We start from the raw sequence: 16,289 nt of genomic DNA, 5'->3' as shown, positions 1-16,289 counted from the left end.
TGTACGTCTTTGGAGTGTGGGAGGAAACCGAAGATCTCGGAGAAAACCCACGCAGGTCACGGGGAGAACGTACAAACTCCTTACAGTGCAGCACCCGTAGTCAGGATCGAACCTGAGTCTCCGGCGCTGCATTCGCTGTAAAGCAGCAACTCTACCGCTGCGCTACCGTGCCGCTTGATGCCATCCCCAACCTCCCTACTGCTGTTAGGTGGCCTGTACACAACTCCCACTAGCGTTTTCTGCCCCTTAGTGTTTCGTAGCTCTACCCATATCGATTCCACTTCCTCCAAGCTAATGTCCTTCCTTTCCACTGCTTTAATCTCCTCTCTAACCAGTAACGCTACCCCACCTCCTTTTCCTTTCTGTCTATCCCGCCTGAATATAGAATATCCCTGGATGTTGAGCTCCCAGCCTTGGTCACCCTGGAGCCATGTCTCCGTAATCCCAACTATATCATAATCATTAATAACTATCTCCACATTTAATTCATCCACCTTATTACGTATACTCCTTGCATTGAGACACAAAGCCTTCAGGCTTGTTTTTACAACTCTCTTACCCCTTGTACGATTATGTTGAAAAGTGGCCCTTTTTGATTTTTGCCCTGGATTTGTCTGCCTGCCACTTTTACTTTTCACCTTGCTACCTGTTGCTTCTACCCTCATTTTACACCCCTCTGTCTCTCTGCTCCAGCTCCCATCCCCCTGCCACATTAGTTTAAATCCTCCCCGACAGCACTAGCAAACACTCCCCCTAGGACATTGGTTCCATTCCAGCTCAGGTGCAGACCGTCCTGTTTGTACTGGTCCCACCTCTCCCAGAACTGGTTCCAATGTCCTAAAAATTTGAATCCCTCCCCCTTGCACCATTTTTCAAGCCACATATTCATATGAAATATCCTCCTATTCCTACTCTGACTAGCACATGGCACTGGTAGTAATCCAGAGATTATTACCTTTGAGGTCCTACTTTTTAGTTTATCTCCTAGCTCTCTAAATTCACCTTGTAGGACCTCATCCTGTTTTTTACCTAAATCGTTGGTGCCAACGTGCACCACGACAACTGGCTGCTCACCCTCCCCCTTCAGAATGTCCTGCAGCCGCTCAGAGATATCCCTGACCCTTGCACCTGGGAGGCAACATACCATCCTGGAGTCTCGTTTGCGGCCGCAGAAACGCCTATCTATTCCCCTTATAATTGAATCCCCTATCACTATAGCCCTTCCACTCTTTTTCCTCCCCTCTTTTGCCGCAGAGCCACCCACGGTGCCATGAACTTGGCTGCTGCTGCCTTCCCCTGATGAGGCATCTCCCCCAACAGTATCCAAAATGGCATATCTGTTTAGGAGGCAGATGACCGCAGGGGACTCCTGCATTACCTGCCTACTGCTATGCTGGCTAGTGGCCACCCGTTTCCTTTCTGTCCGCTTATCTTTTACTTGTGGTGTGGCCAACTCACTATACGTGCTATCCACGACCTTCTCAGCCTCGTGGATGCTCCAGAATGAGTCCAACCGCAGCTCCAACCGTTCAATGCGGTTTGACAGGAGCTGCAGCTGGACACACTTCCTGCACACGTAGTCATCAGGGACACCGACAATATCCCTGATCTCCCACATGTTGCAGGATGAGCAATCCACGGGGCCGATCTCATCTGACATGTCTTACCCCCAAATTAAATCAAATCCCTCTTAATCCTTTAAACTGTACCTTTACTAAAAAGCACAACCCTTAACTCACTGAACCCTTAACTTCCTGAACCCTGAACTCACCGAACCCTTAACTAAAAGTACGAATAAAAAGCAGAATTACAACGCCCAATCAGCTGCTTCCTCTAGTCCGCTTCCACCAATCAGCGGCTTCCTCCAGAACACTTCTTTTAAAGTGTGTGGGAACGTTTTTATCCCCCGCTACAACCTCCTCCAACCGCTTCTGGGCCTCTGGGTGAACAAAGCCCCGCGCTGGGTTTTTAAACCTACCGCCCGGACGCTGCTCCAACCGCCTCCAACCGCTTCTGGGCCTCTGGGTGAACAAAGCCCCGCGCTGGGTTTTTAAACCTACCGCCCGGACGCTGCTCCAACCGCCTCCAACCGCTTCTGGGCCTCTGGGTGAACAAAGCCCCGCGCTGGGTTTTTAAACCTACCGCCCGGACGCTGCTCCAACCGCCTCCAACCGCTTCTGGGCCTCTGGGTGAACAAAGCCCCGCGCTGGGTTTTTAAACCTACCGCCCGGACGCTGCTCCAACCGCCTCCAACCGCTTCTGGGCCTCTGGGTGAACAAAGCCCCGCGCTGGGTTTTTAAACCTACCGCCCGGACGCTGCTCCAACCGCCTCCAACCGCTTCTGGGCCTCAGGGTGAACAAAGCCCCGCGCTGGGTTTTTAAACCTACCGCCCGGACGCTGCTCCAACCGCCTCCAACCGCTTCTGGGCCTCTCTATCTCCTAGGGAGGGAGGGGGGATGATAAGGGGGGTTGAGGGGGGAGGAGGAGGGGAGGAGAGATGGGGAGGGAGGAGAGGGGAGGGGAAGGGGGAGAGGGAAGGGGAGGAGGGAAGGGGAGGGGAAGGGGGAGAGGGAAGGGGAGGAGGGAAGGGGAGGAGGGAAGGGGAGAGGGGAGGGGGAGGGGGAAGGAGAAGGTGCTGCACCAATGCAGGAGAGGTTTGGGCCCAATGGGTCCACTTGGTCTAGTTCTTTCTATTCCTGCATTTCAGTCATCCTCACTCTAGAAAAGATAGAAAATGAAACCAAGTACATTGGAGGATTTCGTTATTTTGTATTACCCTTCTTCCGGTATACTTTTGTGACATAGACTACCAGCACCATACCAGTTTAAAGATACCACCAATAATGTCTATGTAAAGTCCTTCAAATTCACTGGAAGGATAAATGAAAGAAAAGTCAGTTCTGCCTCCATTCAACTTCCCTAAACATGAGGGTACAATCTTACAAATTTAAAGCGATTTGGCATATCAGCGAATAATATGACAAATTCTTCACTGTTGAAAGTATCCTGACTGGTTGCATCACGGTGCACAATTCCAAAGCATAGAAATACAAAAGGCTGCAGACAGTGGTGGACTCAGCCCACAGTCACAGCCCTGCACTATCACAGCCCTGCACCCAATAAAAGTACAGAGGGGCTGCCTCAAGAAGTTGGCATCTTTCCTAAAGGATCCCCACCTTCTGGCCCGTGCCCTCTTCTCACTGACCGACAGGCAGGACAGAAACCTGAAGTCTCACACCACCAGGTTCAGGAACAGCTACAACCATCAGGTTCTTGAACCAACCTGCACAACCCGAATCTTACCTCTGCATGGACACTTTTAACCACCTCTTGCATTACCATGGACATATCTTCTAATTGTGTTTTGCACAAATGCCTTGTATTTTCCCTGTCTTGCAGAATTTGTGTGTAGGTTTCTGCATATATGCTGTGTGTTGTGTTAGTCTATGTGCTGTGATATTGCTGCAAGCAAGATTTTCAGAATACCTGTATCTCACTCCACTAGGGCATATGACAATAAACCTGGTTTTACTCAAGTTAAACCTAGTTGTCTTTGTTGGGCAGGCCATACCATTTTGAATGCCCAGTACGAGACTTTTAAAATAGAAATTCTATTCCACGTTCTGCCATGGCAAGAATTACCATAAGGACAGAGGCTCAAGGTTATGCTGAAAGCCTCCATGAAAAATGTGAATTTCCTCTAACCGGAAGAATCTCTGGCTCATTACTGTCCTAAGTGGAGAGGAGCCATGCAAGTTGTTCTTCAGAGCCTTGAGTCCATGCATTAAGAGCTGACAGAAATATAAATGAAGGCAAGAACATATCACCAACCTGCCCCATCAGGAACTTCTTGCCATATTTGTGGAAGAGTTTGGAAATACCACATTGACACTTTCAGCCCCTTCAGAACTCTCAGAAATGACATCGAAGTAATTCATCTTTGATCCAGAGGGACTATCAAAGAATGAGGAAATTCTAAATGGAGTTCCTTGCCTTTAGACAAGAATAATTTGGGGACATTATCACCTATGTTTATATCAAAACTAAGTCATTTTTGTTATTGAAGAAGAAAGGTATTTAGACCAAATACTACAATGGGATAGAAAGACAAAAAACCTTTTGGATGCATTGCCATCCATTCCCATGTATGCTCTGGTCAATATGGCTTCAAGCATCAAAACTATTGCTTTCAACAGAATTATGTCAAAATGGGGAAATTAATATTATCAGTTTTGTTTTATTATATAAAACTAAGAAAATAATCAATCTGATGAATCATTGAAGAAAAACTAAATAATGAACCCTTCTTGAGTTAATTGTCCATGGTGATGCAGTCAGCTTCATTAACAAAAAAAATCATTCATTCTTTGAAGTGCATTGGGAATCACTTATTGACTTATTTTTCTTGAGGATGAGCCTTTTTTAAATTTAATTTTCTATCTGATATCATTATGGCCTTAGATTAAATATCAGTGACCCCATCTGAAATTGTGACTGAGTAGATTGAGAACCAACTCTGCAAGTTATTAAATATGGAAAACATTAGATCCATCAAGCTCCTTTAGGTCTTAATATTACCATGTATAAGGATTGTAATGGACTCATGTCTTACTCGAGTTAGGATGCTTATTGATAGTGAAACTAGAATTCTATCTCACCCGGAAAGCACCATTTTATTATAGTTTGCTCAGTGAGTGCCTGAAATGGGCTAAACATTTGTCGCTGGGTGACCCACTCCATGCCTTATGACATTTATCATTATCGCTGGTACTTTCTTTACACCTTTGCTTTAACCGGAACCAAAAAATGATTTAGGTGACAAAAAAAAGCAGTATTCTTCCGGCAGCAAATGAAAATTCTGTGGTGTTTCGTGTTACCTGCAAAATAATCTGTGTTGAAACCCATAAGCACCACCAAAATGTTTAATTGCGATGATTTCCATTATCACGTTGATTTTGCTAGAAGGGTAGCCAATGTCTAATTTCCTGTAGTGCATTACAACCAACTCCTTTATTTCCTAGATAAACACAAAATGCTGGAGCAACTCTGGAGGGAAGGAATACGTGATGTTTCAGGTCGAGACAGTCTGGAAAAGGGTCTCAACCCGAAACGTCACCTATTCCTTCTCTCCAGAGATGCTGCCTGTCCCGCTGAGCTACTCCAGCATTTTGTGTCTATCTTCGATTTAAACCAGCATCTGCAGTTCTTTCCTACATCCTTTATTTCCTATCCTTACTGATGCTGGCCTCAGACCAGAAACAATCATTTATATAAGAGAAACCTCGTATGTTTTCTCTCCTCTTCCTAACCTGCTGCTCTGCCCGTACTGACAATGTCAACATTGAAATTTCTGTATTAATTTAGTGATCGATATAAAATACAAACTTTATAGGCAGATTCCTCATATAATTAATCTTATATGAGCTGAATACAGCTACTACTTCCGTTGATGTTAACCCCCACCCCCGTCTCCCGCCCGAGACTTGAACATCTCAGCTGGGCTGGCAGATCAGGAGTGCTGCACTCTCAAGAGTGGTGGATTTCCATGTGCTGTTAAATCAAGATTCCATCTGCCCTCTCTATTTGGCTTTTAAAAAGATCCCACCTCACCAATTAAATAATAACAGAAGAGCTCTCCAAAGCATTCTGCTTTTCCGCAAACCAATATCATTAAAATCTTGTTATCTGACCAGCAACAACTCATTATTTTCTGAGAAAGGTCATTGTGGATCAATTGGCTTCCTTATTTCTTACCTTGTAATATTTATTTCAGAAGTTGCTTTTAGTTATTTGGTAACTTGGAACACAGTAGGTTCATGAAAGGTGTTAACTTGAATTTGTGTGGAACACAAGCATAATGTAAATACTCATTTGATCCTGGAGAAAATCGAGATAATTTTCTGAAACTAACCCTTAACTATCGTTATCTTATATTTCACCATTTCATCCTAACGCCCACCCCCAGACATTTTCAGATTTTCTAGGTAATGGACATTTGATGCAGAGTTTTCAAAAAAGGAAAATCAGTTTATGGGTTTTTTTCTATGTCAGCTTGCTAAGGAAAAATGTTAACGGAGATTTCCTGGTGTTGCAGGGAGCACTGCCATTTGACGATGATAATCTGAGACAGTTATTGGAAAAAGTAAAACGTGGAGTGTTTCATATGCCACACTTTATACCACCGGACTGCCAAAACCTCTTAAAGGGAATGATTGAGGTGGATGCTTCAAAACGCTTGACTGTAAGTATTGGTTTTCTTTATCTCCACTTCTTTCCAAATGGTTGTACATCAATCTCATGTTTGACCACGCACAGCACATTTGGTAATTTATTTTGAACACATTAATAAAAGAAGAGAACAGTGATAACAATAGTTGAGTCAAATATTTTTCAGAATGACAATTCAATAAAATTCAGCATTCATAATTCCACAGATGTCAGCGATTCACGTTCCTATTTTTCAGCATTCTTGCTTGCTGCAAATTTTAATACAAATGTAGGCTGACTAAATCTCTCATTTAAAGTTGAGGCATTGGTTGTCACAATCCATTGAAATTCTAGTGAAGTGTAAAGAGGAATATCTAACTATACGAGGTGAGGTATGATCAATTACAAGGCAAAGCCACTGTTGCGTAAAAGCATCTTTTCTTGGTTAGGGAACACAGGTTATGGTAGATTGGAGAAGATGATTGCTTTTCAATAAAGCCGCTTCCCTGCTGATTTAATGATTAACTTAATTGTCCAGTATGCAGCCAAGCCACACAGACTAACAAGAATCCACGATCTGCACACGGAGATTGCTGATCTCAGCCAGATGGTGCAGAAATGCTTTGCCCTCTACCAGCGTCTCAACCCTTCCCCCTCTACCCAGCTCAGCTTCAGCATGTAAAAGACTAGGGGAAGTGAGAAAAATTAGCCAGAGTTCTTAATTTAATCACTGTTTAGAAAAATGTAGTATGTGTACGGTAAGTGTAAATAAGATCAGGCTCAGATGCAGAGCCCTCTACAGCAGATAACCTGATAATTCTCGGTGCCCGGGCACATGAGAAGATTGGCATTTGAGTAATATAGTTCAGATTATTGGCATTCATGCAGCCATATGGCAGTATGAGTCATAGGCTTCAAAAGAAAGGAGGTGACTGATTAAAGAGAAGGTTCCTTTAACTACCCTGTTGTGATAGCCCCCAAAGTTACGGTTGATCCCGGGTCTTTTGAGTTTTAGAAATACAGCGCGGAAACAGGCCCTTCGGCCCACCAAGTCCGCGCCAACCAGTGATCCCCCTACACTAACACCATCCTACAGACTAGGGACAATTTGCAATTTTTACTGAAGCCAATTAACCTAAAAACCTGTACGTCTTTGGAATGTGGGAGGAAACCGGAGTATTCGGAGAAATCCTACATGGTCACAGGGAGAATGTACAAACTCCATGCAGGCAGTTCCCGTATTCGGGATCGAACCTTTCAGCAACTCTATTACATAGATACATAGAAAATAGGTGCAGGAGTAGGCCATTCGGCCCTTCGAGCCAGCACCTCCATTCAATATGATCGTGGCTGATCATCCACAATCGGTACCCCGATCCTGCCGTCTCCCCATATCCCTTGATTCCGCTAGCCCTATCTAACTCTCTTTTGAATGCATCTAGTGAATCGGCCTCCTCTGCCTTCTGAGGCAGAGAATTCCACAAATTCACAACTCTGGGTGAAAAAGTTTTTCCTCATCTTAGTTCTAAATGGCCTACCCCTTACACTTAAGGGGTACGCTGGTTCTGGACTTCCCCAACATCGGGAACGTGTTTCCAGCATCTAGCGTGCCCAATCCCTTAATAATTTTATATGTTTCTATAAGATCCCCTCTCATTCTTCTAAATTCCACTGAATACAAGCCCAGTCGTTCCATTCTTTCCTCATATGACAGTCCCACCATCCTGGGAATTAACCTTGTGAACCTACGCTGCACTGCCTCAATAGCAAGAATGTCCTTCTTCTAATTAGGAGACCAAAACTGCACACAATACTCCATGCGTGGTCTCACCAGGACCCTGTACAACTGCAGAAGGACCTCTTTGCTTCTATACTCAAATCCTCTCTATATGAAGGCCAACATGCCATTAGCTTTCTTCACTGCCTGCTGTACATCATGCTTACTTTCAGTGACTGATGTACAAGGACACCCAGGTCTCGTTGCACTTCCCCTTTTCCTAATCTGACACTATTCAGATAATAATCTGCCTTCTTGATCTTGCCACCAAAGTGGATAACCTCACATTTATCCACATTATACTGCACCTGCCATGCATCTACCCACTCACCCAACCTATCCAAGTCACCTTGCATCCTCAGAGCATCCTTTTCACAGTTCACATGCCACCGAGCTTTGTGTCATTTGTAAATTTGCTAATGTTACTTTTAATTCCTTCATCTAAATCATGAATATATATTGTAAATAGCTGCGGTCCCAGCACCGAGCCTTGCGGCACTCCACTAGTCACTGCCTGCTATTCTGAAAGGGACCCGTTAATTCCTACTCTTTGTTTCCTGTCTGCCAACCAATTTTCCATCCATGTCAATACCCTACCCCCAATATCATGTGCTCTAATTTTGCCCACTAATCTCCTGTGTGGGACCTTATCAAAGGCTTTCTGAAAGTCCAGATACACTACATCCACTGGCTCTCCCTTATCCATTTTACTTATTACAGCCTCAAAACATTTCCAGAAGATTAGTCAAGCAAGATCTCCCCTTCATAAATCCATGCTGAATTGGATCAATCCTATTACTGCTATTACATCTTTAATAATTGACTCCAGCATCTTCCCCACGACCGATGTCAGGCTAACTGGTCTATAATTCCCTGCTTTCTCTCTCCCTCCTTTCTTAAAAAATGGGATAACATTAGCCACCCTCCAATCCACAGGAACTGGTCCAGTATCTATAGAACATTGGAAAATGATCACAAATACCTCCACGATTTCTAGAACCGCCTCCTTGAGTACCCTGGGAGTACCCTTGAGTATCAGCCTTCAGTCCCATCAGTCTACCCAACACCATTTCCTGACTAATGTGAATTTCCTTCAGTTCCTCCGTCACCCTAGATCCTCTGTCCCCTAGTACATCTGGAAGATTGTTTGTGTCTTCCATAGTGAAGACAGAACCAAAGTACCTGTTCAAATCGTCTGCCATTTCCTTGCTCCCCATAATAAATTCACCATTTTCTGTCTTCAAGGGACCCACATTTGTGTTAACTAATCTTTTCCTTTTCACATACCTAAAGAAGCTTTTACTATCCTCCTTTATATTCTTGGCTAGCTTACCTTCGTACTTCATCTTTTCTCCCCGTATTGCCTTTCTAGTTACCTTCTGTTGTTCTTTAAAAGTTACCCAATCCTCTGGCTTCCCACTCATCTTTGCTATGTTATAGGTAGACACAAAATGCTGGAGTAACTCAGCGGGTCAGGCAGCATCTCGGGAGAGAAGGAATGGGTGATGTTTCGGGTCAAGACCCTTCTACGTCTTCTCTTTTAGTTTTATACTGTCCTTGACTACCCTTGTCAGCCACGGTCGCCTTTTACTCCGCTTAGTATTTTTCCTCCTCTTTGGAATGAAATGATCCTGCATCTTCTGGATTATTCCCAGAAATTCCTGCCATTGCTGTTCCACCATCATCCCTGCTAGGGTCCCTTTCCGATTAACAGTGGCCAGCTCCTCCTTCATGCCTCCGTAGTCTCCTTTGTTCAACTGCAATGCTGACACTTCTGATTTTACCTTCTCCCTCTCAAATTGCAGATTAAAACATCATATTAAGGTCACTACCACCTAATGGTTCCTTGAGTTCCCTTATCAAATCCGGTTCACTACACAAAACCAAATCCAGAATTGCCTTCTCCCTGGTAGGCTCCAGTACAAGCCGCTCTAAGAATCCATCTCAGAGGCACTCTACAAACTCCCTTTCTTGGGGTCCAGTACTATTGCAGTGCCACCGTGCCACCCCAGGTCTCTGAAGGAGTGAGACAGCAATGACAACTGCTGCACCTCTCTGCCACCCAGATGATCAGGTTTCATTGTCCACGAGAAGTCAACTTAAAGTACTGATTATAATTTAATCAAATACAGATTTAAAGAATTCAAGCTACTTTTCAAACATATTATTAGAGCAATCAAGGGGTTTGGAGGGCATAAAACAGGAAAGTTATGCTGAGGTGGAAGGTAGAGCATGATCTTATTGAATGATGGAGTACGCTTGTCAGCCAAATGCCATTTTTCTGTTTCCATTTTATGTTCTTATCCCCCATCGGATTTCATGGGCTCCATGCATTTTAGGCATGGGAAATGAGTCAAGCCAATTTTCCTTGCCACCTTACAATTTGCTATGATTGCTCAAATGTAGCTGGTTTTGTGACCTGGTGCAAGGGCAAGTATTATTACTGCGGTCTGCATCCCAGATTTTGACCTGCATAATTTACTGTTCATAGTTGCTGATCAGATGAACATTATGTAGGTGGAAGCCATGTCAGTGGCAGTAGAAGGCAGAGGTGACATGCAGACCCTGCAGAATAATTTGGATTCATGGTTGCAATCAGTCTCATCTTGCAGTATGGGGAACTCCTCCAATCCTAACAAAGTTGCATGCTTTTATTTGTCCCAATATGCTAGTCTACTTTGGATAGAGTCGAACTGAGCTCCCTTGCAAGGCAGTAGGTAGCAAATTGTAAAATGTTTCTTATACTTCTTGGTCCAGCTTCAAAGAGACCCGGCAATTAAAAAATTCATTTCTCTAATTGCATGCTACTGATCGGCAATGCAATCCTTACCAAGTATCAAAATTGCTGTTCTATTCCAATAGCAATCAAAGAATAAATATTTTGTCCTTCTCAGCAATGTGCAATAGAAGATTAAATGTTCATCTCAATGCAATTTTGATTTTGATACCAAATTCAATATTTTTAAGAAAAGCTTAATTTGCTCTTTTGAATGGGTGGTTAACCTTCTTAGTTCTCATAATTTCCAGCTCATAACGTGCGAGATATAAGTGATATGAAAACTGGTGCTTTTTGGACTCATCACATACATTCATAAACATACTTCTGCCTCTTGAAATAAATTTGTGAGGCTACTTGCACCTGAACTACACAGGGTAGCTTTGTGCACATTTGCAGCAGAAATTATTCTAAATTTAAATCTAAGTTGGCATGTGATCAATAAAATCAATCAAAACGTTAAAAATCTAGCACAAAGTAAAGTAAAGCCGCAGGGTATGGTCGACGTTTAAAATACAGCTTTGTGATACCATGGGAGGAGTGAAATAAAACTTTTGACTTAGAATAAGCGAGGTCTAAGGTTGCCAAGTGCCGTTCCTGGGAAGCCACATGAGAGGTTTTTTAAAAATTCTTTAGTACAATACTTTTCTTCAGGATAATCAAAAGATCATTTGTAGAATATTCAAATGATCACGAACCACTGCACTGTAACAAGAATAGTAGAAATCTCATTTAATGGTAAGGGGATAATTGACCCAGTTTGTATTGTGTGTCTGTGGTAGCACAGTATAGGCAGCACATGATTTTCTCTGAAAAAGGGTCTCGACCCGAAACATCACCCATTCCTTCTCTCCAGAGATGCTGCCTGTCCGGCTGAGTTACTCCTGCTTTTTTGTGTCTATCTTCGGTTTAAACCTGGATCTACAGTTATTTCTTACACATGATATTTCATTTTTAATTAAGCATATTCAGGATACTATGTTGAAGTTTGCACTGCATATTGAATTGAGGTGCTGTCATTATTTTGAAATATTTTGCATTCAACATTAACTGGTACCAGAATTTTCTTTCATATTCTGCCCACTTGTGAGGGAGGGAAATACTGTTGAGTGGTAAAAATTTCAGGAGTGATGTGCAGAAAACCATTTTTTACAAAGCAAGTAGTTATGATGTGATTTCAAAATGATAATCAGGTCTGCACTGGCCATACTTTCAGAAAATATGGCCAGTGCAGACCTGATTATAATTTTCAAAGTAAAATGAAATATAGGTTAGAAGGTTAATATCAGCATGGTTATGCATTTGGGAACAGGAGTGAGTAGATTACTCTATAAAGAGCAAGAGAGGTCTCAAGCTTCCTATCATGCTCTGCGGCAGTGATTCTCAGATGTATTTGTTCTTTTTTACTTTTTCAGTTTTCTGGACATTGACTCAAAGAATAGAATATCCATTATGCATATTACACCACCCATGTTTATTATGGTGTCTACAGAGTATTATGTTTTCAAATCTGTTGTGCTGCTGCAAGTAAGCATTTCATTGTTCTGTTTCAGAACATTTGACAGTAAAACACTCTTGACTCTCTGATGTGTGTTCTGTGAGACCCACTCTCATTGCTCCCCTTTTGTGATGCTTGCTGCTCTCCTGTTACCCATCACTTGCCCAGCTTTGTCCTACTCCTCCTAGCTTTCTTCCCCCTCCTCCCCACCACCACAATCAGTCTGAAGAAGGGTCCCGAACCAAAATGTCACCTTTCCAGGTTCTCCATAGATGCTGCCTGACCCGCTGAGTTACTCCAACACTTTGTGTCTTTTTTTTGTAAACCAGCATCTGTAAATCATTGTTTCTTCTGGATTTATGAAAGTTGTTTGAAGAAGATGCCTACTACTCTGGCTTTTCTCAATGTCATGCTCTCAAAACTATTCTTGGAATTTTGAAAATGTCATACCTACATATTTCTACATAATTCATCCATTGCATCAAACTGTTGGAAACTCAATATGATCCTGGCAATTTAACACTGGTTTAACTTTTAAACATTGTAAATTTGTGCTCACACTCACTTTAGCCCTGGTAGTAGCTGCAAGAGTGTACACTAAATTAACACAAATAAGGAGATATCTAGAGGCGAAGCGACTGGGAACCAAATGCCTGTCCACTGAAGAATCTCAACATAGTGTTATGGAGGTCATGGATCCATGCTGACCAGATCAGTTCTTCTGAAAGTTTGCACAGCAAGTGTGAATTCAGTTTTTTAGCCGACTAGTAAAATGTTCATAATATTTCCGTAAATGTTCAAAATGCTTCCACATAATTTTTAGTTTAGTTTAGAGGTACAACATAAAAATAGGCCCTTCGGCCCACCGTCCAAGCTGACCATTGATCACCCATCCAATAGTTCCATGCTATCCCACTTTTGCATCCTTCATACAAGGGGCAATTTACTTAGGCCAATTAATCTATAATTCTGCATGTGTTTTGAATGTGGGAGGATTCTGGAGCACCTGGAGAAAACCCACGCAGTCACAGGGAGAACGTACAGACTACACAGAGACTTTACCCGTAGTCGGGATTGAACCTGGGTATCCGGAGCTGTGAGGCATCGGCTGTACTGCTGCGCTACTGTGCTGCCCATGATAATATTGTCAAATATATAATTTATTAATCCTAGTAATCTTCAGCACTTTGCTGAAAATCTTATGAAAGCTCTGATTTATTTTTTTATTTCATTTGACAACACAGTGTATGGTCACCTCGAAATCAAAATGAAAGGCAGAACTCACTCTTTGACCAAGTTTATGTTGAGTTATGTGATCTTTGGGATTTTGTGAGCTGCTTTGCCATATTTTTCGACACTAATGCCGCTATCTGATTGAAGTGGTAGTATCAGGAATAAAATATATTAGGTAAAGTTCAAAATGAGCTGAGATTTGAATTTATTAATTTGATCTTTCTTCTGTGAGAAAACAGAAGGTAACATCTCAGCCTAATCTATCAGAGCTGGAAGATATTTGAAGAATGAAATCCCTTAATCTAGTGAAAATTGGGAGTAAAGAAGAAAACTGTACTGAGAGCAGGAGTTACACAGGGGTAACTGGGGCTGGATTGTCGCTAAACTGAAAGGAAAGAGAATTGGTAGAGCAGAACCAAAATTCAATAAATGTGTATCCCAGTATTGTAAATTATGGCACTCTCAGTAAAGCCTTCATAACATTTTGGTGAGTTTGCTGACTGTGAAAGTGGACTGCAAAATATTGGAAAACTTCTGTGATTTTACAGTGGGCACAAACTGATGATTACTAAGGCACCTGGTATAAGGAAATATAAACACTTACTTCAACATTTGAGCATTTTCTCAATGGAATATTGCATCCAAGAACCACTCAACCCCATGCAGATAAATAGGGATTAGCGAATGAAGGGAAAAATAAATTACATTTTAAGTATTTATTTATAGCATTTATATAATAATGAAGAGGATGAAAGATTACAGGGGATAGGCAGGCATACAGAATTACAAGATTATGAGCAATGATTAGCTATGATTTTAGTTAATAGTGAGGCAAGATGGAGGAGTCAAATAGCCCATTCCTGCTCCTATACGAGCGTTTGTAGCAGAATAGATTATTTTGTGAAGGCAAGGTGTTTAGAATGAGGACAATAAATGTAAGGAATATGAAAAGGAGAACAAGAGAAACTGCCCTTGATAGACTGGATAACCTTTCTCTAAACACTTTGCAGGAAAGTATTCAGATTGGATCAACGACCTATTTCATGCCATCCTCATGTGGACTTCCCATTGAAGTAAAGTTAGAATATTAAATAATAGTCAATCTAATCCCATCTGGTGGAATGAATAGAAATTATATTACGTAAACTTATTTAATTCATGAGTAGTAATTGATGTAGTAAAGATCAGACTTGGTAGGTGAAAGAAGGAAAATGGAATGAAGGTATAGAGAGCCAAATGAAATAAAAATATTTTCCGGAATATTCATTTATGCAAAACATGATGAGACCATATTGAAACAAAAAGACCATTTCCATAGCATAACATTGCAAACAGATTAGCATCTTGTTGCATGGCTCCATAAAGTTGTCAGTATGATATGTTCTTATTTTAGTTTAACACATTTTGGCACTTAAAAACATCATGTAGGAAAAATTTAAAGAAAATGATAGTAGATAGGACTCCTAGACTAGTCCAAATGAAAACATACATGGTAACTACTTGAAATCCTGCCTCTAATAAAATAAAACTAAGCATATCCATTTTAATTACTTCTATCCCTGCCCTGTAGTTTTTCATTTCCTTTTATGTCCTAAATCGAAACATTTAAGAAACATTGAGACAGGTACATGGATAGGACAGGTTTAGAGGGATATGGGTCAAACGCAGGCAGGTGGGACCAGTGTAGATGGGGCATGTTGCTCGGTGCAGGCAAGTTGGGCCGAAGTGCCTGTTTCCACTCTGTGACTATGACTCTATAACATAATCAATGACTTGTTCCACCCAGTCTTTCCTTCTTCCCCCTACTCCCATCTGGCAGCAGATACTAAAGCTTGAAAGTGTGCACCATCGGACTCAGGAATAGCTTCTTCCTCTCTCTTAACATGTTCCTGATTAGTCCTTCCATTAGCTTGAGCATTGGAGTAATCACTTCTACTCCATTGTGGTCTTTGGACTTTGTTCATGGAACTGATGCATTGCAATGCTGAGAACTATATTCTGCACTCTGTATCTTCCCCTTTGCTCTGTGTATTGTACTTGAATTTGACTTGATGGTATTGATTTATAGTATATCTGATCTGTTTGGTAAACGATAGGATACGATAGAACTTTATTTATCCCAGGAAGGAAATTGGTCTTCCAGCAGTCATAAAACACAACAAGATACATGAAATTAAAGTGACAAGTGGTAAGTCCAGGATTGGGGATGTGCAAAAATTGGGGGGGAGGGGGGGGGGGGGGAAGGGGAGTCAGTCTACCCCATGACAGAAGAGGGAGGAGTTATACAGTTTGATAGTCACAGGGAAAAAGGATTTCCTGTGGCGTTCTGTGCTGCATCTTGGTGGAATTAGTCTTTTGCTGAAGGTGCTCCTCGGGTTGATCAGTGTGTCATGGAAGGGGTGAGCTGTATTGTTCAAGGTGCTCTTATAGTTTGAGGAGCATCCTCCCCTCCTAGACCATCTCCAGTGAATCCAACTCCAACCCCCAGGACAGAGCCAGCAGGACAGTATAGCATACAAAACAAAGCCTTTCACTGTACCTTGGTCCATGTGATAATAATAAACCAAAACCTAAGCCCAGAATATCATTTAATGCATTGATAAAATTGGATATCCTAGAATTTGTAAGATATAGTCTAAATGTGCAAGGAATATAATTGTCAGTTATCCAACACCTAACGTGAATGAAATATCCTACAACTGTGTTTTTTTATTGTATATACATTAACTAATTAGATGACTGCAAGTTCATGCACTCTTAACATATCTATTTTTTTCAAAAAGACAGTCAGCTTGTT

General features: G+C 41.9%; 1 protein-coding gene across 13 annotated transcripts in view; it reads left to right on the top strand.

Annotated features, from left to right (window-relative positions):
• LOC144602333 (serine/threonine-protein kinase BRSK2) overlaps positions 1–16,289 on the top strand; it is a 702,099-nt gene that overhangs the window by 573,467 nt on the left and 112,343 nt on the right. For all 13 annotated transcript variants that reach the window (XM_078415328.1, XM_078415336.1, XM_078415334.1 and 10 more), the window contains exon 8: positions 6,096–6,242. In XM_078415328.1, the coding sequence (XP_078271454.1) occupies positions 6,096–6,242 (147 nt within the window). The remainder of the gene's footprint in view (positions 1–6,095; positions 6,243–16,289) is intronic.

This window comes from Rhinoraja longicauda, chromosome 18, assembly GCF_053455715.1.
Source record: "Rhinoraja longicauda isolate Sanriku21f chromosome 18, sRhiLon1.1, whole genome shotgun sequence".
Lineage (NCBI taxonomy): Eukaryota > Metazoa > Chordata > Chondrichthyes > Rajiformes > Arhynchobatidae > Rhinoraja > Rhinoraja longicauda.
This window is presented reverse-complemented; position numbering and strand designations above follow the sequence as displayed.